General features: G+C 37.9%; 1 protein-coding gene across 1 annotated transcript in view; it reads right to left on the bottom strand.

Moving 5' to 3' along the window:
* The window catches only part of DCHS2 (dachsous cadherin-related 2), a 109,004-nt gene that overhangs the window by 43,174 nt on the left and 41,680 nt on the right, over window positions 1–24,150 (bottom strand). The window contains exons 2-3 of the mRNA XM_050338639.1: window positions 19,013–19,204; window positions 12,075–12,306 (exon numbers count right to left, since the gene is read on the bottom strand). Of these exons, the coding sequence (XP_050194596.1) occupies window positions 12,075–12,306; window positions 19,013–19,204 (424 nt within the window). The remainder of the gene's footprint in view (window positions 1–12,074; window positions 12,307–19,012; window positions 19,205–24,150) is intronic.

Below are 24,150 nucleotides of genomic sequence, written 5' to 3'. Positions count from 1 at the left end.
TTTGCAAGCTGCTATCAATTACATTTTATATATGCATATATACTCTATGAAGTTAGAACGATATCCAAACCGTAGCTCTCTATGGGCTGTTCAAAACAGTCTACAATTATCCAAAACTGATACTTGTTAACTGTTCCGTAAGCTATACACTGTCCTTTGCAAGCAAATTAAGGTTTTATAAATGAAGATATAAACCCACAAATAAATAATTAGCCCTCAGAGCATTTTGAAATGTCTGGTCTAGATGAAGTGAACATAAATGTTTAAAATGTTTGGGGTTAACACTAGATCACAAAGCAGTAAAGCAAATCACAGTATCTTTGTTACTTCATAAATTTTATAACTAAATTATAACATGAGGCACATAGTGGAAGACCAGGTGCTTTCAGTCGGGCAAAGGGTAGAATATGGAAATGTCCTAGAGAGCATTAATAGTGGTTTGTCTTATTCTTTCCTACATCGTCTCTATCACTGAGCAGAAGGAAGAACACTTTCACTTACTCTGAGGTGGCAAAAATCCATCAGTATTGTAAGACCCTTGAGTGGTCACAGATTTTGCAACATTGAGAGAATTATTTGTGAAAAAAGTTTTTCAATATAAAAATGAAGATGAAAGATGACCAAATGCAAGAAAAGTTTTCACTAAATCATAAAATCACAGTGAGCTAAGGAGTAGGGCTGCATTAAATTCAAGTGATTCAACTAGTAGGGACAGCCTTTTATACACCAACAAGGTATTTTTAAGAGATCACCTATGATTTTTACAGAAGCTGGTGAAGACACAAAACCTCCAGCAACTCAGTAAAAGCAAACCTTTAAACTTTGAAGTACCTTTGTAATTTCCTGGCTCTCAAGACAAGTTTAGGAGGGATGATGCTTGCATTCAAGTTGGACATTTAGTGGTCAGACAGGGTAAAACTAGAGTTAAACTGTCTTAGGAGCATCAGTGCGTGATTCAATGACAATATATCTTCTCAAAATTTAGGGTGAAGTCACATTACTATTTTGCTACAGCACATTTTAAGCAGAATAATGGAAAACACCTAAAATCCTCATAAATATTCAAATGTCCATGCATTATACTTTCCAAATATACTGCCAGGACATTATAATAACAAACTGTGTCTTAACATGCTTAAATTGCATTAAAAGGGTATTCAGGATCAAGGAAGAAGGCTTTTCACTAAGAAAAAAGGGACACTTACTCCAGTGTGATGAACAACAGTAAAAGTGCAACAGCGATACAGATGGATTCAGAATTCACTGCTGATCCAGCTCCTATGCCAACAATTAATGCAATTCCAAGAATAAACCTTATTTTGCCCTTTTTTTCTTTTTTTTTTGTCTCTGATGATTGAGTTTTATGATTACTTAAACAGCCCAATGAAGTAGTTCTTCAAGGACATAACCTTTTGGCATTTCTTGAGGTAATCTGAGCAATTGTAGCTTGAAGGAAAAAGGTGTTTTTAACTTTTTTCCCCAGAGGTTAAATATATAAACATGGATTTTAGATACCACTGCTGTCAAATGAAATTAAGTCAATCAAGTGGACTCTATGGTACTTGACCAATTGGGTAAATATATAAACATGGATTTTAGATAACCACTGCTGTCAAATGAAATTAAATCAGTCAAGTGGACTGTATGTTACTTGGCCAATTGGGTATTTCACTATCGACAAGGACAAAAATATCTTGTTATAGATGTATGTGAAGAATTGAAAAACTACAAAACAGGATCAAATTGAAAATCATTCTCTCAGAGCAATAACTAATGACTTCAGAATATCCTTTAGCAAAGAGTGGAGAAAGCAGGACTTTGTGAAGACCTGGTTGAGCAGAAATATTTCAGAACCAAAACTCCTTCTCTGCTGACCTAGACAGATTGCAGTAGACTCCACAGCAGTTCAGCTACAGAAAGAAAAAAGAAAATTAATAAAAGATTTTGCTTTCTTTCTTCATTCTTTTGCTGTGCCATTGGGAAAAAAAGGGAATCGTCAAGTACATCTTGCCAACTCCGCTCTCTTTTGCAGGACCAGAGACATCCTAAGAACAATGGCAGATTCCATGTAAAAAGTATGTGTTTGACATATGGTTCTTTCCAACCTCAAAAACTGCAGTATGCAGAAATTTAATAACCCATTTTGTCTTTTAATTACATACATTCTGTTTCTTTCAGCATTTGTAGGACTGGGCATTAGCTTTGCATTTGGTGATATATAATCTATACAGACTCGAGATAGCTCTACCATATGGTGATGAACATGCCTCATTAGGCTCTATTATTGGCACCACATAATGGCAAAGAAGCTGCAGAAGTAAGCAGCATCTGGGATTCCACTTTCTGTATGGTTAGGTAAAGCATGGGACTGTGACTAAAAGGGACAGTCAGGACTGCTTGGGTCCAAAGCAGCTGCCAGCACACCTCAGAGCAGGCTGGCCAGGTGTACCTGGTCTGCTGAAGCATGGTGCAGGAAACCCCTTGGCACAACCCTACAAAGGCAGAAACAAGGGGCTAACTACAAGGAGCAGGAACTGTCAAAGTCACACATTCTTTGTGTGATTTTGTGACATACTCAACAGAGCTATGTCTCGCTAAATAACAGGCTGAAGATGAATTATGATTTTTCTTTCTTCCCTGTTCTGTAATTAAGACAGTGGTGGCTTATTATTATTATTACCATCATTTGCAGCCTGCAATTCATGCTTCAGAGAACTTAAAAGACAATCAGGTTGCTGTGCTACCGAATATATTCTCCCATTATGAAAAACAGTTTCTATAAACACTGACAATGGAAAGGGAATAATGAGACAGCTCCTCTGCAAGTAATGTTTTACCGAGACCAAAGCTCCCAGCAGGGGACTATGGACACAAGCATGGGTCTACTTTTAGAAGTCACTGTGTGAAAAATGCCACCTTCTTTCTTACACCTTGGCTCCCCGTATAAAGAATAGTCTTATCTGCTGCCTTTAAAAGCATTTAACTCCCATCTTTCAAATTTATTATTTATATTACTGCAGTGCCTTGAAGATTTTACGTCTAGTTAATTCCTCATTCTGCACGAGAGAGAGCTGGAATCAATTCTGCTTCAGAGGTGAACAACCATATAATTACACACCAGATGAAGCACTAACATCCAGCCTCACTCACACCTTGGCAATCTCATTTTCCCAACTAGACCTGCATGGCTGTAACTGACTGCAGATTCCAAGCTCTATAAATTAAAAGCATGACATACAGATTGCCTACTGCCAGGGTACGATTCTGGATACACATTTTAGACAGAATCTGCAATGCTGGTTGCATGTTATCAACTGCCACTGCAGGTTATAGTTTGGGAACAATTCTGCTCCGAGGAAGGTTTGCTCAGCACAGCCATGCTGGAATTTACCGATGTTTTGCTGCAGAACAATCTGTGCTTACTGGTTAGCAGAAATTGTTACAATGGTTTAGAGGGCTGAATGTACAGTGACAGCTAGTACCACTGAAGGGTAAAATCATGACTACCAACTCTTTCATCTGCTTCATACTTCCTAACTCACTGTAGGGCATGAATTTCCAAGAAGTCTTGCTCTCCACTTTATGCCTATGAACCATGACAGGTAAATGAAGCCAATATTGGCCCAGAAAGTGCAAATGCATTAATGAAAGACAAGACACTGCATCATCCACCATCCTCCGGCAATGACAAGATTTCTCATGGGATTTTTGTTGTTCTTATTTCTGTGGAGGTGCACCATACTCCACAGGTTAATTGCTAAGTGCTGTTTCTAAAGAGTTAAAGGTCAGAGACAGGAATCCAGAAGTAGTTCTTCAGCAAGTATTTCTTCAGCAGTATTTCTGCAGGAAATATCTTAGGATGGGCCAGCTGGCATGATCTGACACACAGCTCAGACAACAAGCAGATGGCAAAGAGGTACATATGGTTCATCACCCCAGTTCACCTTCAAAGCTGGCCACTGAACCTGCTGTTCCATACTCTGTAGGTCAGTTAATCTGACATAATGGTAACTCGGAGCATGTTTGCTGTCTGATTACATACAAAGTGAACACTTTTACATAAACATGAGTTAAAACCACCACACCAGAAATCAAAGTATACACCACTAAGTCAGCAGGACTCTGGCCCAGTGAATTGCTGTATTTTCTAAGACAAAGGCAGAGACTTCCCCACACAATCTGCACAGCTCCAGCCCTGATGCACTATCCCAACAGGTCACCTTTGCTTTCTTAGCTTATTGAAGTTTTCCAGAAACAGCTTTCTAATCAAGGACCTTTTCAATCAAGCTGCCAGCCTCTAGATCCAAAAATAGCTCAGTGCACAACCTGGTAATAAAACTCAACTGCCATGCTAAGCAGAGATTATATTTCTCTGAAGGCACTGTACCAAAACATGCACCGTACCGGGACTGATACAGAACGAAGCCTAATATAAGACAGATAAAATATATTTGCTCTTCTTATATTAAGAGTATTACAAAGCATTCCTGATGCTCATCTTAATCTTCATGAACTGATTTTCTACTATGCACACTCCCCTGCTAAGCTCATTCTAACAACAGTGTGAGGGCATTTTGCCATGGCTCTCTACTCTCTTGGTGTGACCTGTCACTTTCTTCTTTTCTTCAGATTAACTAAGAACATGAAGTACATCAAATACATCTGTACTCAAAGACCCATACAGTCTCTAGCAAAGAAAAGTGTTGCTTTTCTGAACTTTACTGTACAAATATCACACATTCCTCTCCTCCAAAATGGGAGGTTTGGACATAATTTTTTTCTTTTCTCCATTTTTCTTGTTATCAGCCCACATCACCTGTGCAATGCCATGGAAGTTCACTCTTCTGATGGGGTCTTCTGTTTTTGAGATCTAATGTTGACTTAGCCGTGAGAAAGGGGGAGTGAGCTGGAGTATTTTTGTTAATGCTTTACATTCTGTCACGCACAGTGAATCTCAAATACACACATCACCCCATCATTGCATGGTTAAGCTTTTGGCACATGGCTTGTAGGAATTTTTCTCTTTGAAGATGGTCAGTTCTATTGGATTTTATTCATAGAGAAAAAAAGAGACACATACACTAAGAGCTGGCAGTATGGACATTTTTTCATGCTGTTCTGCTACACAGTTTTCTTTTAGGGTCAAAATCTGCATGCTCACACTTACTACAGCAATTTGTCCGTGTTTCTAGGACAATATACCATTTCCTGTATTCTTTATGTTAGATTTCTCATTAGATGAGATCTCAGTGAAGGTAAATGCCCACAAATTACTCAGCTAAGACCGCTAATTTTTCCTTTTTAACTCAAACAATTAATTCTTCAAAGGTGAACACTTACCGAATGTCTCTCATTTGCAGCATATCATATGAAAGATCAGAAAACCATTAATAGAAGAAACTGCAGTTTTAAAAAACAAGTGGCCTCAAAAGGTTCCAAAATAAAACACTCCTAATTTTAAATGTTATTTATGTGAAACTCTTCATATGTTTAGCAAATGTACTACATGCTGTAGGAAAATGCCAGAAGTAGTTTAAAAATAAACTATTTTTTCCTACAATACTATATGAAAACATCATTAATCATCATAAAAATGGCCTTGTTTTCTTTAGAAAGGATGCACCCCCATTTTACTTTGATGCCTATTGCAATCTGCTATATATTAAACATTGTATAATACATGCAGTTAAGCAAAGTTTGGATTTCCCTCTTCCCTCCATGCCAAAAAAAAAAAAAGAGATTTTGGTATTTCAACATTGCTTTTCAACCTGTATTGCAATACAAATAATGCAAAACTTTTTCATGCAATTAAAATCTCCTAAGATGTGACTGTTGAAAAAAGCATTTCCATTTTCTTCAATAAAACAAAATTTGTCAGCATACTTAACTGGAACGAAGCTATTCTGAACCAAATCAAAGTTTATTTTAAGTCAGTTTGACATTAAATTGCATTTACATATGGTGCCATAGTACAGTAATGAAAGTAGTACAGCACTAAAATACACACAAAACAAGAAACATATACCAGTGGAGGGACCATTCTGCATAAACTCTGCACTTAACCCCTCCTTTTGCATCCATTACCAGGCACTGTTAAAGCAGTAAGATGCCGGACTGAAATCTGACTTTTGGTTGATTAATTCTTATATTCTTAAATTTGCACGATCCTTAGGTATTTATTGAATTTAGGTATTCCTCCTCTTTTATCCAGCCGACCAAGCTCCTAGATTGCTTTACATCTCTTACAGGACATTTTAGTCTCATGATGCCCTATGCTATTCAGTTAAAAATAAATCATAACACATATTAAAGGAAATGCATTATTTTTTTGGCAAGTCAAAATTTTCTCAGAAGTATGCTCATTTTGCAGAAGCTGTATTTCTTAGCTGAAAAACTTTTTTAATGTCCAACTACTGACCAGCTCCTGGAACAAGGCTCGTCTGTTACACTCAATATGCATTTTTTGGGTTAAATAAGTAACAGAAGGTTGATCCAAGTATCCTCTAGCCAAAGGAGAAATCTCCAAATATCTCACTGTACTGGGTTTGTATGGCAAGGGGTTAGTAGCAGGAGGGCTAAAGGGGTGGCTTCTGTGAGAAGCTGCCAGAAGCTTCCCCCATGGTCCAGTGGAGCCAGTGCTAGTCAGCTCCAAGATGGACCACTCGCAAAGGGCCAAGCCCATCAGAAACAGTAGTAGTGCCTCTGGGATAACAAAGTTAGGAAAAAAAAAACCAACAACACGCCCATGCAAAAGCAATTGCAGCTGGGAGAGAGGAGTGACAGTATGTGGGAGTAACACCCCTACAGACACAGAAGTCAGTGAAGGAGGAAGGGGAGGATGTGCTCCAGGTGCCAGAGCAGAGATTCCTCTGCAGCTTGTGATAAAGACGTGGTGAGCAGGCAGGTTGTCCTCCTGCAGCACATGGACATCCACAATGGAGCAATTATCCACCTGGAGCCCACGGAGGACACCATGCTGGAGCAGGGGGATGCCCAAAGAATGTTGTGACCCCATAGGAAACCTGTGCTGGTGCAGGTTTGCTGGCGGGAGTTGTGACCCCACAGGTGACCCACACTGGATCATTCTGTTCCTGAAGGACTGCACCCTGTTGAAAAGACGGATGCTGGATGTGGAGAACTGGCTATGTGAAAAACAGGCATGCAGACCCACAGGAGCTGGGAGGGTATCAACTCAGCAACTTTAAGCACAGCTGGTGTAGCTGCTGTCCAAGCAAGGTCATGCTAATCTTTTAGCGATAGCCGTTGCTCAATAACAAGATCTTGTTATTACTACAGCCTGGGAAAATGAGGGGCTGAGGGTCTCCACAGGCAAGAAGTGGAGGCGGTCCGGACCTCTAGGGCTCTTACCAATCATGTAGTTAAATTACAGAATATTAATAAGTTCATTATCTATCCTATATTTTGCTGTGTTCAATAAAGGGAGCATGTTGATTCTCATATTGAGTGTCCCTGCTTTCCCGCGTCTGCGACAGCTGGAGAAGACGAAGAGTGTGAGAAAGAAGAAGCAGCAGCAGAGACAATTTACAATGAACTGTGTAGTTCCCATTCCCCAATCCCCTGTGCTGCTGGGGCAGGAGGAGAAAGAGAAAATTGGGAGTGAAGTTGAACACAGGAAGAGGGAAGGGTGGGGGATGGTGTTATATGATGTAGTTTTTATTTCTCATTACCCTACTCTGATTTAACTGACAATAAATTAAATTTATTTCCCCAAGTTGAGTCTCATTTGCCCATGACAGTAATTGCTGAGTGGTCTCTCCTCGCCCTTCTCTTGACCCAGGAGCCTTTCATCATCATTTTCTTCCCCATCCAACTGAGGAGGGGAGTGATAGAGTGACTTTGGTGAGCATCTGCTGTCCAGCCAGGGTCAACCCACCAGGTGCACAGAAACATTCTCAATAAAACACACAGAAGGAAGGTCACAGGCTTTGTTTTAGGCATCTAATTTATGTAAGAATCACAGAACACAAACCCTAATATCTTATACAGTCAAAAGAAACAGAAGCTAAGTTAAATGTTTATACTGCTGTAATGTACACTGTGTGAATGATACTTTCTCTACATCCTTTTCAAACCAGGTTTAAATCACAAGTACCCTCAAATGAAGATAAACCACCAGCTGCTGCCTTTTACTTAGCCTTCATGGGAGTTTTCTCTGCATGCAGTGACTAGCTAGGAAATTTGTTCTAAGACTATGAACAGACCGTTTACCTGAAGACTGACACATGAAGTCACACTGGTCCACAACAATTTTCAAAGACTATTCTTAATTTTTTTAATTTAAAAAAACTCCCCTGAACCAGAGCCATAGTAAGATAACCATCTTTTTATCCATCTCTCAAAAAGGGTATCACTAAGATCAGTGGAAAATTATGCCCTTGGGTGAAGGAAAATATTAGTGGCTAGTAACATAATGAAAGGTTATAAATTCAGTTGTTAATCCCAAAGTCTTAAAGTTAAGCACTGCATAGGTTTTCTGCCACACTTATGATTGTATCCTGTGACTTACATTTTTAATTACCAGCTCTGCCATAACTATAAATACACTGTCTTTCAGATAGCTCGTTAGGTAACAATGAGAAAATAAACAAACATAGCTGAAACAGTTTCTTAGCCAGAAGAGCTCTTCAACTTGCCCTGTTCTAATCAATTCACAAGTCCTGTTCATAGATCATGCATGGATCAGATATCTACAAAAGGCAACATAATGAAGCCAAGATGTTGTTTACACCAACACTGGAAACAAACGATAGGAAGAGTCACGAACTAGCAGAGGAACTGGTTTACAGTTCCCTACCCATACATTTTTCTAGTTACACAGCTCTTGAAGTGGTTTTTCTTGTGGACAGTCTATCATCAATCAAACAAAAAATACTTCACTTCAACTTTTTCACAAATGGAAACACAATAAATGTTATTTATGAGTACAAGGGCATATCACAAACAATAAATGCAGTGTCTAAAACCTAAACCAGCAAACAAATATAACTAACAAAGACTTGTTTAGAATTCAAAAAAACTATTCAGTGGAATGTCTATCCGGTCAATGAAAGGATACTCCTTCCCACTGAATTTATCTAAATACAACATTCACATGTCACAGTGCTTGAAACAAAACATGGATCCCCTTCAAAGAGCTTGGATGTGCCTCAACCTCATAATATCTATGTATCAAAAGCAGTATTGATATATTCTATATAGTCAGTGGTTGACCAGCTGATAGGATATCCTGTATTGGGGACACAGCTCACTGAAAAGCTATGAGCTTTCTTCATATATCAATACAATTGCTTTAACAAAGCAATAGCCAGAAGCAAGCCATGGCAGTGAAGAATTCAGGTTTCAGTTTTTATTTTACTGTTTTATCCATTTCTCTTTTGAAAGTTAGAAAGGAAATGGTGGAGAAAAGTGAATTTTTAGTGAGTATTCTAAGTAGCAGCACTCAAAAAACATCCCTGAAGAAAATTACAGTGAGATGAATTTTCAAATCCAGATGCCATATAGATGCCACAAAATAGAAATTACATATGTCACGAAGAACAGCATCATCTTGTATACGATTTTTATGTATCATAGTGTGACAAACTGTTAGCTACTAATTATTTTAAATCTCATAATACTGAAAATACTGTCCACGTATACATATAATGCTAAGGACTATAATAATCATAGCAAATAAAAGTTACTTATGCACTGATTTTCATTCCTCCTTTCTAAATGCTCTCTCAGTGAGAAAAATTAATTATTTTAAAAAATAAAACTTATCAGTAAGGCAAATCAACGGAATACTCCAACACCAATCACCATGCCTCCTTTTAGATCTTCTAATAATAAAAAGAGCAGATAAAACAGAATATGTCATACTGTAAACTGGAAAAACTGCAGAACACATCAGTAACAGACTGCTCTTCCACAAGATGAGAAGGAAAAAGACCAAAACTTCAATATGACCTTGTTTGGCTTACAGGTTTGGGGATTCATCTCCTGAAGAATGCCTGTTCCTTGATATACTTGTCCATTGTCCTCTGTTCACAAAACACAGCCCACATAACTAGATGAAGTTCCCCACATAACCTTCAGAGAGGTACATATAAATTAGGCCATATATCAGAACATATGAAGACAGCTTTAGCACAATGAACACTGGAAAAATGTCACTGTTCTAACAAGAAGTAAGGAGGAAGAGCTCAAAATCTCTGTGCTCTAATAGTGAGCCATTGTTTCATCTGCCTCTGAATACTGAACAGCTTTTGCAGCAATTGTAATCCACAAAGAGTGAAAAACTTCTATGTGACAAATTGGCAATTTTAATGGGCAATTTTTTTTTCTTGTTTATAATGTTTATTTTTGTGAAGAGTTTAAAAATCATTCTGCTCATCAATGACTGAGCATCAGCACTATTGTTGGTAGATGTGGAGGAATACAAAAGAAAAAATTGTATTCAGAAAAAAAGATCCCATACCATTAATATTAATAAGTTAAAATTAGACACAGTCTGACCTTGTGAATTACCCAGGAGATCTGATTAAGTGCAATCAGATTCGAAGCACTAGAATGTTGGGAATAGTGTCTCTGACCTAAATGCTTTTATCATCATGAAATGTCAGCAATAATGACCTCAACCCACTTCACCTTGTATTTGGTCTGCCTTTGATAAAACACCATGATAGATCCACAAGGTAATAATAACGTACAAACTTAGAGAGTCTTCATGATCAAGCATGACATTTTTCCTATACCAAGTGCCAGACTGGAAAGAGAGGCCAAAAGGTCACAATCCAAGGAAAAAGGCCTTTCAAAAGGCTTCTGCAAAGCCAGTGCTGCTAATGTGATCCACAGGGGTTCTCTCTGACAAGCCTGCTGGGGCAGTTTAAAAATAACCAGTTAAATGCCTGTGGAGATCCAGCTCCCTAATTATTGATTGACCTATGTATTTTTGGCATCAGTTATGCCCCAGAGAATCTGATTTGACAGGTAGTTAAAAGTCCACAATTAAATAAATTAAATAAATTCTGAAAAAGCCAAGACAAGCAGACCAACTCCCTAAGCAGATTAGTTTCTTTTGTTCACCAGAATATTTTGGGAACTGTGTAAAAATCGACATCATTTTGACAGAATAGAGCCTTGCAACATTTTGTATGCCAAATAGCTAATACATATACACATGTACCACAGTCCAAAAAATCTTCAAACGTATAAAATAATCACCAGTGCCATGACCATCTGTTGATCAGGATACATTCCTATACAAGGGCTGCCTCTCAAGAAAAATGGTAACTGCAGTTTAGCCAACTACTCAGTGAAAGACAGTATGGGTATTTGTAGATGCAATACTCATGTTCTTTCCAGCTGATGTTTACAACTATTTTAAGGCCAGAGAGCTAACTACAGGGGCTGCTTTGTAGCTGCAGGAAAAGTACTTCAATCTGTGAGATTCAACGTGTCTTAGAAAAAATTCACAAAAATTTGCTTTTGCCATAATTGTTTTCTTGCTTTTGTCATCATTCCTTCCTTGAACCTCTCTCCAGAAACCAGAAGGATGAGGTGTCACACCATGAAGTAATAGACAGAAAAAGACACTTCCAAAGCTAATCACTGAGTCAAACAGGGAGGTGATTAAGTATTATAACACTGTGAGCTTTAGAATGGGGACTTATCCTAGCACAGAAGGGGAGAGATTAGAACAAAAACAGAGAGATGAAATGAAAGGACAAGCATCCTGAAAGTTCTTCTATTGCTCCTCAAGAATAAGACCTACACATTTCAGGAATTCACATACTGTTGTAAAAAAACAATGTTTTGATTATATCTTGCAACGATGAATAGATTCATGGCTAAACTGGCATGTATTATGTTTTCCATTCTTATCCTCATTCCAGTGAATGCAAAGGCTTCATGTCAAACCCAAATCCTCCATCTTCCTCTAAAATTATTTTCCATCTAAAAATCTAAGTTTCAATTGTGTGACATGACTCCAAATCAAAAAAAGCACCATCAGGGAAAATATACATGTTGCATTAATTATCATCTTTCTGAATCACAGATTCATACAGTACCTGTGGATGTATCCACTGTGAAAAAAGAAGAAAATTCTCCTGGGACCAGTTCGTAAGTGACAACACCGTATATTCCTGAATCTCTGTCTGTGGCAACAACATTGATGACTTCTGTTCCTGGCTGTGTGTGACTGCTGATACTCGTCACATAGATGTCTTGTTCAAAAACAGGTTGGTTATCATTAATATCTTCTATCTCAATGCGAACAAAAGCTTGGGCACTCAGTCCACCCTATTGGATAAATCAGAAACATAAAAGCAAAAAACAAGGTGAATTTTAAAAATAGAATGATGCACAACTGGCTTCAGCCCATCCTTAGGAAATGGAACATGCTGCAACAATATTGATCAATGAAAGTGTCCATTAAAAGCAACCTACAGAATCCACAATACCTCAAAATACTGCAAGCAAGCAAGCAAGCTATGTCCTCAACAAACTCCAGTGGACTGAGTACACAAAGAACTTCAGCTTCTCTACAGTGGTGATGCCTGAACACAAAGTCAGTTTTGTTAATACTAATAAACACAACACATGTAAAAAACCTTGCTAGTCTAACCTCACGTGTTTTTACCATCACCAACACCCCACTTATTCCTTTACAGATAAAAGTCAGGAGTTTCTGTCCCAGAAACACAAGCCCCTCAGGTGACTGGCACTCCAGTAAAGCAGGAATAACTTCTATCTATGAGTCTTTCAGATTTAAAGAATCACCACCACAACAATGAACATGGGCTTTTTCAACCATTGATCAGGGACACAGACTAAGAGCAATGCAGGAGAGCCAAAAGCTGACTTGTCAGGCTGCTGCCTGCAAGACCTATCGTCAATTTACCACCCTAGCAGGTTCAAGCAGTTCTGCTCATCCAGCGTGTGCCTGTATCTAGACATTATACATATATATATGTGTGTATGTGTGTATTATCTAAATCTCTGTATGTGTGCACCTGGGCTTGCCTGCATACCCACACCTTCAGCTGGTGTACACAAAGACAGAACAATACCAAACTGACTGAAGGACATAGCTGAAACAATATGTTGATGTAAAATTCATAACTGATTACATAAAATTGTTTCCAGCGCATTCGTGATTTTGCAGGGAAGGAACTCTCACAATACTTTCTAGGGATCTTGGCTCAACTTCTCTGCTCTTGTTTCTTTTCCCTACAATAAAGAGCTGGAAAAAGAGCCAGACCTTGGTTGCAGTGTTGGCATCATAACTCTTCTCCAAACTCAGCAGCTCTGCTGCTTTCCACACAGTTGAAGCTCCTTCTACAGGTGCCCACCAAAAACCCAGTAAAATACCACACGGGCAGCCATGGAACCACATTTAGCCTTGCTCTGGAGTGAAACTGGAGAAGCAAGGAGCAACTGTAAGCTGGCTTATCAGACTATGCTACAGCAAAATACAGATTTGCTATGGTAAAGTGCTGAATTTTTTGACAACCTGCAAAAAAAGACAATTCTGTGGGAGTTGAAGTGTAGACCCCACAGGCCCCTGAATGAAACAGATGCCAATTTACTTCTCAGAGACACTACCTTGTACTCACTGTAGACTCCCTCCATGAGTTTGGAGGGGTTCATATTTCCAAGATTATTTTACAGCTATAGCAGCTACGAACATTTCTAAAAGAAAGTAGTTCTGTTGTGGCACAGTTAACAGGCAGTGCTGGGGCACTGACATGTTCAGAGGCACTAAGCAGCACACGTATATTTAGCCTGCACATGCCGTATGCAGTAGAGTAAGATACAGATGGAGGAAGAATCCTGTGCTCTTCACAGTCACGCTGAGCACACTGGGCTTGTAGCAGTCCCTTACAGAAACTGCTGACACAGATCAGATGCTGCTGCATGACAAACTATGCTGAGCTAGTCTAAACTTAATTTTGCAGTCACAGTAGCTATAATATTTAAAAAAACCCAAACAAACAAACAACTATGTTGTATATTTCTGCAATCTAATTGTTCACGTCAATTATTTTTAAACCTGACCTTTGTGAAACTATTCAATGATTCAGACCAGATATTACACCTTTAGACTTGCCCTGCCACATAACAATCTCCCACAAAACTGTTTTTGAAGGTTTGCTTATTTATCTCCATGGGTTCAGACGTATTTTGAGGAAAAAAATACTATCAGCATTCACTTCCACATTTTCATAGTAATTTTTGCTTTGTTCTGGTTTGGTTTTCTTTCTTCTGTGTTGTAATGTAAACTCTGTTGGGTGACAGTGACATTCCCAAGAAGGCTCAAGTATGTGGAAAATTAGGATGATCTTGTGCATCATGTGTCTGTGTTTCACCCACAAACTAGGAGATCTGGCCCACATCCTCCTGGTGTGCTCCAGTTTTCTTCTGAAGAAAATCAGGCATGGCATTCTTCCAGGGCTCACACTGCTGCAGAGGCAGCCAGCAGCCAGGACACGTGCCTAGGGCCAGGACTCTGAAGAGTACTGGACTAGCATCAGCCCAAAAATCACTGGGACTGCCATGAAACCTCGTGCCAATACGAAGAAATGGAGATGTGCAGATTTGGTGGGCTTGCTGCCAACACCCTCACTTCAGGGTAAACCTCTTCCCCAGTACCTTGATTTCCATGGTAAGGAAACCCTCTACAGGATCTAAAAGTGGGAGGCTGGAGGAGGGGAGGGAATGTGCTCTGTTCACTGTCAGAAGATGTTCTGCAGCTCCACAGCTTTCAGGCACTTTAGAACAGAAATCAGAAATATTTTTAAGGGAAGAGGGCCCAAAAAGAAGTGATGTCAAGAATAAAAAGCATCTGAAAAGATGGTTAGAACACCACAAAATGAAACTCATGAGAACTTAAACTTGTGTTAAACTTGTTTCTTCTAAGTTTCATTATTGCTGAACAGACATGACAAAACCCCAAACCCCACTCTGTAATTTGTATTTATGCTACAGAGTTATGTAAACACTACGAAGTCCTTTGGAAGTGATTAATTCTAAGTATATGGGGAAGTGTAATCTCTCAGAAGACAGACCAGATTTTATAATGGAGACAGAACCTTCTTTTCCTGGAAGAGCAGTGTATACTTTCACACGAGTCAAGTATGATATTAGCTTATTAACTTACAACATTAACTGGCCAATTTTTGCACTGGCTATTGAAAAATTTTAAGTATCATCCCAAGTGAGAAGGAACAACGTGCTTCTATTTCTAACGACGTGGATATACTTATCTACTGAGAAGCAAGCAAAACATAGATGTTCCAAAATATGAAGGCTGATTTAAATGAGTCTGTTGCTGACAGAAAATTACATTTGTTATGAGCAACAGAAAGCCACAGTTGCTCATTTTAAAATCCCTTATTTCAAATGTTTGAGTATTTTTAACTACTGTTGTACTGTTTAAGTACTGTCTGATGCAACAAAATGTCACAATTACAACAGCTTCTTTGTCAGAGTCCCAAGAGTTGTGTCCCCTGTGGAACAAAAAGGGGGCATAAAAAACTGCCATTAAGGCAAAATAACCACCAAAAAAATTTTCTTTTGTTTGTCAGGAAAAAATTTGTGTGAAGATATGAAGTTATTACTACACCTCTTTATCATGTCTCAGAAAAAATAAAATAACCCTGCTTTTGGCAGGAGACAGTCTTTGTCCTAATAAGTAGAAATGGTGCTATTTCGAACAGCTGTATTTCTTCATTTTGGAGTTGTAAAATGCTTAAAACTCCATCAAGATTTTCATTACAGCCTCCCCTGTTTGTGTCAGTGAACTGTGCTATCAAATTTTTGTTCCAAACTAAACTGTTAGACACAGAATCTGACATGCAGACTTTTTTTTTCTGTAAACCTAAAGGATGTCAACTTGAAATTGTAATGCTGTCAAAGTGGAGAGACGTCTCGATTTATTTCAAATGCCTCAATTTCTTCAGAAGCTTTGCCTGTGAGTGTCAAGTGTTTATGTTTCAATTGCTTCAGTGTAAAAGACAAACAAAATTGGATAAGCAGGGTGATTTACCAAAAAGCAAGGGACAAAGAACAAAGTATCTTTCTATGCAGAAAGGCAGTAACTCACTAATACACCTGCTGATGGTGTAGTGAACCTTTTGCAATGATGAAAACCCAAGACCTAGCACTTCTTACAGAAGATTCAAGGATGCTTCTTTCCATGTTTGCTTAATCAATGAGAGTGGTCCCACAAGCTCTCATGGGATGCTTATTTAACAACAATTTAACAGAAGCTGTTTTCCATCTGCCTCTCCACAGGCTCTTGTGTGCAACTTAAGTTCACTTGTTACATTTTCTACATATTGCATTAAAGACACAACTGACGAGCTCCAAAACCATGTAATGGAGTAGCCATGAACAGGTGGAGGAAACTGATACTTTTGCTGTAAGATAAACTGAGCACCACCTGGAATATACTTCCTTTTCCTCATCAATTCTAATTAACTGTGTTATTTTCTTTGCTTTTAATCTCTCTCCCCTCCTTTGTCAACAGTGACCCTTCACTCTTCCTCTCTTTTTTCTATACACATTTCTCCCCTGATCATAGCCTCTACTTTGAGCCCCACACCTAACATCATTAATCCATCAAAACCAGCAGCACAATGTCAGAAGATCGAATAAATATTTTACTATATTTCTGCTGTAAATGTGGACAGTGACTCAACACAAGGTCTGATATACCAAAAATTCTGAGAAGCTAATATTGAATTTAGGTGCTTTAATATTTAGGTGTCAGATGGGTAAATTTTTAGAAGATAAATCAATGGGATCTGCAAAGTGCTAACTTCCAGTAAAAAGATCAAGTCTTGCCTGTCACAGACAAGGTAATCAAAAACTGAACCCTTCTCTCCATTATTGAACTTCTGAAAACACAAGGTCCCTTAAATGAAGATAAATGAAAGACCAATTTGAAAATTAAGTACTCTATAGTTTCAATGCATTGGCTGTTTAACTTTTGACTTAAGACTCATCGCTAGAGCAATAATTTAACTAAGAAAAATTAAAAACTGCATCAAGCTTTTTTCATGGAAGCATATTTTCTTTCAGATTTTCAAAATAATATCCTGTATGATACTGAGTATCTTAGAGACTTGTCAAAATTTCACTGCTGTTGTCCAGCTCTCACATAACCTTTATTAATGACTAATCTTGATACTCCAGGTATGTGTATGTTTTCCTTAAACTTATATATCTTCAAAGCATGTGAATAAGAGGAAAAATGACATTTTTAGGTACAGAAGAATACATAATTTTCTGCTGTTATACATTGCAATACTGACTGCTTTACTCTTCAAGGTTTGGACATCTGTACAAACTACAAATTTTGAAGACAGAAATCACAAATCAGTGAAATTCCAAAATGGTAACATAGACCTATCTCTGCTATAAGGATTGCAGGCACCATCCTAAAAATACTCACCCTTATATTCTTATGCTAAAATCATAGAATCATTGAATCGTTTGAATGGGAAGGGACCTTTCAAAGGTCATTCCAGTCCAACCCTCCTGCAGTGAGCAGGGTCGGGTTAATAGACATTCAAATAAGATGAGCCAGGAAACAAACATACAAATATACTCATGTAATTGTTTCTCCTCTAAAGAAATCTAAGGGGAAGAAAAGGCTTGTTGCTAAAGGCACTATTAATAAAAGAGAATACTTCTGTAACCTCTGAAATAAACAGCAGAAATTGTGACAGCTAAAGGAGAAAAATCAGATTAACTGGTTAATTATTACACATATATGCAAATTCAACAGAATAGAGACCCTCATACTGCTACATTCTTAAAATACAATAATTAATACCAACCATCAACTGCAGCTATTTAAATTCATCTAATCATGAATATGGAAATCATAGTTGACTAAGTTTTTTCAGTGTACTATAACAAAAAGTATAGGCGTTTTAATGAAAAATACAGTATTACCAGCACAACTGCATTAAAAAAATAATAATTTAGATACACTTATGACATTGTCTTAAATGCAAGTTTAATATCCAAAGTATGAAATACAGACTGCATAGCCTGAAGTAATTGGAAGTTAATGTTTTCCAGCTCAAATTTTACTGCAAAATGTGACCTGAATAACATTTTGAAAAGTGTCTTTATGTTAATTTTAACATTTGAAGGCAATCAGTATCCTTTTTCTTCAGCTTCTTCACAATTCATTACTAAAGCTGAAGAAAGTGAAGACAAGCACAGGCTGGGACTCACATTGCAAATCACCTTTGGATATTTTCATAACAAAATAAATATTTTGCTGTGAAAATAATGAAATTAAAAATTTTCAGTGTTTTTCTGGAGTTGCACTACAAAAATTTTCTGTTAAGTGGCATTAGGTAGACAAGGGGTCCATCCCTAGACATCTTGATGTGTTGCCACCACAAGTGTGTCCTCACCCTCCTTGCCAAACAGAGATCGGAAATGGATGATTTCAGGCACATACAACTATCCTGCCCTTGCTGTACCACAAATATCCGCTTCCAAGCACCTGACCTTGTAAAGTGGGAAAACTCAGATATGCTGCCTCAGAAGCAGCAATGGCATCAGACTGCTAGAAAGGACAAGGAATTTATCCAGGAAAATCACTGTCACCGACAGTAGCCATGCAGTTCCACCACGAGTTAATGGTTTATTACAGTCATCTTGAAAGTAGGGAGCAGAAATAACCTGGAATCCACTGGTTCCAAGAGGAGGAGGAAAATCAGCAGGGAATAACGCACCCTAGAAACGTTGTTTCAGCAACTTGTTTATCAGTAATTGGGAATTTCACAAGCTGATTTGATCAATTTGGGTCAAAATTTACAGTTCATGAAGTATTATTTTCTGCTTTCTTTAAGGATAAGACATTTTATTCAAATTCATGCAGTTTTTACATACTCATTACATTCTCATTTAAAAGTATACAGCACATCCAAATCTCCCAAGTGCATTCACAGATCTGGCAGTGTGGAAAGGTGAAACTTACCCCATCCGTAGCTTTTACTAAGAGATCATAAGTGGTTGGATCTCCTTCTCTGTCAATGTCTTGAGACACACAGATCTGACCAGTTCGTGGGTCAATCTGGAAGGCTTTGGATTTTTCATAAAAATGAAATCCATCGTAAAGAGAATACTCAATTTCACCAAACTGGTCAGCATCTGCATCTGTTGCTTTGACCTGCAGGTAGACAACAGAGATAAAAATGAAGCCAGTGAAACTATTACTCCATAAAACAAGGTGTCCACGATTTTTGAACGAAAGTTACCTGTTTGTGGTGTAAAAGCAAATGTGCATACACACAACAAATACAAACATGCTCTGCTACCTAAGCTGTCTGTCTGCAGTTCATAAAATAACTCAGGTAGTGACAGTGTAATTATTGCAACTAGCATATAAATTCCTTTAGACCTGTCTTTAAAATTACTTGTGTATCTGTCAGTAATTTTCTCAATCAAGTAAACTTCTGAGGACTGGAAAAGCCATGCTCATTAAGCCATGTCTGTAGGCCATACGTTAAGCTACTTTCCCTTCGTGTTATTTTTACCAGTGGAGATAGGTCTTATGAAAATATGTCACATGTAGATCAGAAAAGTGTTGCAGGACACCCTTACCTAACGTATTTTATAAAAGACTCCCTGGAGCTTAATTTAGTATTCATTTGAATACGAGCTTGGTGGTACTTATGCTCTTTGGACTACTGGTGAATTAATTTAAAATGTATTTGATAAACAGAATAATTTTGTACACTGCACCTTCAATTTTATTGTCCTAAGATCTCTGATAACAAGTGTTTTGTGCAGAGTTTGGTTCTTCTCGGCATGTTCCATTGTGAAAGTTTTCGCTTAAATTTAGAAACATTTCAGTAGAAAATAATTTATAGAAATACGTATACATTAAGAAAAACAATATTTTAAGTTCCCTAATTTGTCATTATTGGAGATACATACAGAATTTTTCCTTCTCAATTGGTTTTCTTTCCTACTTATTCTTTGAAAATTATAAATTCTATGTTTTTTCCATCAGCCTTTCTATATAAGCACAATGTCTGAAGACCTTAACAGAGCTTTGGAAACTTCAGTATCACAAAGCCCAAGAGTTAGAACTGGTGGGAGTTCACAGAGAAGACTTGTGCTAGCCATTGCCTGCACCTGACACAGGTTAGTAAGGAGAGACCCGCAGCCATCAACTACAGACAGGGCAAAGGTGGAGGTCTGCACGTAACTGCCTGTACAGGAAAACAGCTGGCACAGTTTTAGGTACAGTTTCAAAAAAAACAGGCCCAGTCAGGGAGTATTGCTAGCAATAAATTTGGATGAGGTCATCCTGTTTTGGGGATGTAAATTAATTTAGTTGCACGGACATAAGCCATTTGGCCTTGGGACCCAGAACAGCTTTTGGCTGTTGCTCCTGCTGATACAGACGTGGCCATAAAGACAAGTAGGTGCCTTCATCACAAGCTCACTTCTTTGCCTGCACAGGAATTGTTTTGGCACTAAGATACTGAGCTGGGACTGAATTAAAACCAAATGAAGAAAAATGAAAATGGCTTGAGAAGGGTGAAAAGCGTGAAAGTGGAGAAAAGGAAAGAAATCACATAAAAAGTGCCAAGGCAAATTATAAAGCTAAAACTTATTCTAGATTAGTTATATCCATCAGAATTTCAAAGTGACAGCCCAGAAGATACATGTGATGTTGCAATTATTATTTTTTGCTTGTTGGGGTTTGATTTTTGTTTGTTTTTAAGACTTCACTTCTGCATGGAATGCTCAAGATTTGCTGTATTTCAGAAGTATCACTGCGACTGCACCACATACTCCATAACACCTTTCCTCCTCCAAGATAGTTTCTCACATCACCAAAGGCTATTATACCAGAGTTTCTGGTTCTGCAAAAAAAGAAAGGTCCTTTAGGAGAACCCTGTGCTCACAGAGCCCTTCAGTCCTCTTTCATGCCCTTGCAGTTTGCATCCCATGGCTGCAGTTCAGGGTGCAACGTGCAGCCACTCCTGACCTCGGTCCAACCACTCGTTCTGGGCAAGTTAAAAGCAAAACTCATACTCGTGTGCAGCAAAACAAAGACCTGGCCCTAAAAATTCTATACAGCTGTATGTAAATCAAGTCTACATGTGTATTTCTCCAGCCTTATACTTGTCATAAAAGCAAAAGAACAGAACATACGTCTGGTGTGCTCTCAGTACTCCACCACTGTAATGCTATGAAACAATAATTCACTTGGCCCTTATAAGAAAAGTATCTCCATTTATTTCTTTTGCCTGAAATCTAACAGGGGTGACAATACTGAAAGGTTCTGTGTGCCTGTGCCTGCATGCAGTTACATTGTAATTGATAACATTTATGTCTGTAATTGAGCATGAGTGATTAATTATAGGTAAAATTTGAGGATATTGTTAGAAGTTTTGCCCATTATGTTCAGTCACTTGTTTTCTTTCTTGTAAATTATGCAGTACTCAGACTTTCAATAGCACATGCAAATGCATAATGAGTGATGAATTAAAATAAAAATGCTTCAGTTCAAAGCAATACAAATTAAAGGTCTAATTGTGATCAACTTCAATTACTATAATCATCTCTCAGGCAGCAGAACTAAGTGGCATCAATTTTTGCAGAAAAATATGATTTTTCTCCCTGTTCAGCTCCCTCACATCCAGTCAATTTCAACGCACTTACTAGTCCTCTTTTTAATCACTCATCATGAAACCTTTGATCTGAAGAGGGAAGAATCTGGAATTAAAAATAAGTGAAAAATTTACTGTAGCAGAGTGAGCTGACATTGAATGGCACTACACCTGAGCTCAGGGAAGCAATTAACTATGATCATAGAATTGTTCAGGTTGAAAAAGACCTTAAGATCATCAAGTCAATGCAAGCTGATTTAGAAGGAGGAATTCAGTGAAAACATGCTGACAAATTCAAGTTCTGATACAATTAAGAGACCAAGTTATTGAAGATTTTTGAAATTAAAACACACGGTAGTCACTGTCCAAAACATGTTGAGTTGCAACAGCATATTGCATGAGTACCAATCCTACTGAGGATCGAAGCTGTTAACTGCCTGAGAGCTGTGAATTACAGGAGGAAATGAAGGCAGCAGCAGGAATTTTCACAGTGGATTGATCAAGAGTGTTGTATGTTGGCAATATCATAAAGGTTATAGAGTTGAACGGATTTATGTGCCTTGGAGAAGTGGGAGGCAAGAAAATACCAAATACATAACAACTCTGACAAGCCTAGTACAAGACTGGGATCTAGAAGGAAAAAGAAAGGGGAAGAAAAGGAAGTGTTAGGCCCACAGGGCCTTTCTCCTTCTTTCACTAAGCATGTTTTCAATACACTAAATTGAAGATTCAAGTTATTAAGGAGTGTAAATTTGGGAATAAGTACACGACAAAGTATTCCCCCAAAAAAACATTCTTAAAAGCCAACAAAAGTCATGGTATGGAGAACTACTGGCTGGACTTCTCTCATCAATCACGCCTTCTGTAGCCTACATCCTTTGGTCTGTTTGTACACTGTCTAGACTGCAAATCTGTCATAAAAAAAGAAAGTTTCTTTGGTCCTGTTGATACTACCAGTAACATAATAAATGGTCAGACTGGAGACATGCTCTCAGGAGAAGAAAAAAGGGGGACCTAGAGAAACATTTTGGAGATCAATTAAAAAAAGGTGATCCACCTGTATTGATGTTCAAACAGACAGACTAGTGCATGAGGAGAATAAATAATGTGAATGTTCTTACACACTAAAGGGTGTAAGAAGGTAAAGAAAGAAAGAAGATTCAACAGTGTTTGAAGTGCAGAAATAATCTTCTATTTGCATATGGAAAGAGGATGATCTCAAAGAATCTGTGAAATTAAGGATAATGACCCTCACCTATATGCACACTTCAATCCTATAACACTAACTCATGCAAATTTGAATGGAGAAAACAAATGCTGGCAGTACATGTAAATAAAAGGAAACAAAAACATTTCTTAGTCTTATGCTAAGGAGAGACTTCAGAGCTTACAGAAAGCAGATATTTAGCAGATCTTTTGCTAGTTCCATTCATTTTAGTGGAATGATGACAAGTCAAAGCAGTGGGCAATATGTCCCCATATTTTAAAGGTATTAAATACTGCAACCAATAAATTATTTGTAAGCAAGATTAAAGAGAATTATATCATCCAATAAAGTCCAGCCTGATTTAAACACTAAGCCATTTTAAGAGAAAAGTCACCCTTTTTTTCCTTTCCTTTTTTTTTTTTTTCCCAGTCCTTTTTGTCCTCAACAGATTAAAATAAATTCCTGTGGTTAGATTTAGCTTTCCTTATGTTTTTTTCCCTAGGTATTATTACCTAACAACTGAATACATTTTGAAAAGCAGGGTATATATTTTATATTATATACAAAATGGGAGAAATGTCTTGTGCACACAAAACCACATAAGAAAAGACAATCCTATTACTTGCAGATCAAAAATTCAGGACCTATGTAAAAATCATTCTTAGGATTTAGAGTATGCAGCCTTAAAGCTGAATGCTTTGGAATGCTAAATTTCACAGGTGAGTGACCAGGATTAATTTTATGGCTTTCAGATTGACAGACTAAAAGTGGACTACAATGGGAAAGAACAGACCATTCAACTAAATAAATCATGACTGTGGTCATCTCTAATAGCAATTAAATGAGACTAAAAAATATTAAATCAATTCTTCATGGCGTAAGAATTGCTCCCATACCACATATTTTATCAAGTTTACTCCATTTGATTTCAGCTTACCAAGATATAGCTTTCATAGCTCATAAAATCTGTTTGGTTGACTTAATGTCAGCATGTAAGACACATTTTTATTTTGTGCTATAAAAAGTGTGTTCAGTCCTTTCAGTTTTATTGATATTATGAAACGCAAGTTAATTGCCAGCAGCCTGTTCTAAAGAAAATGAGAATGTTGGGTAGACAAAAGCATACTCTGCTACTCAAGACAACCAGGGGATCAGGCCCAGCCAGCAGGGGTTTAAGAAGGCAAGTTCTGTTTGACCAGCTTAATTTCTTTTTATGACCAGGTGACCTGCCCAGAGGATGAGGGAAAAGGCTGTGGGTGTTGCCTACCTGGACTTCAGCAG

The sequence above is a fragment of the Myiozetetes cayanensis genome, unplaced genomic scaffold (genome assembly GCF_022539395.1).
Source record: "Myiozetetes cayanensis isolate MyiCay16 unplaced genomic scaffold, myiCay2020 scf7, whole genome shotgun sequence".
Taxonomy (NCBI): domain Eukaryota; kingdom Metazoa; phylum Chordata; class Aves; order Passeriformes; family Tyrannidae; genus Myiozetetes; species Myiozetetes cayanensis.
The sequence above is the reverse complement of the archived record's forward strand: the minus strand, read 5'-3'. Positions and strand labels throughout refer to the sequence as shown.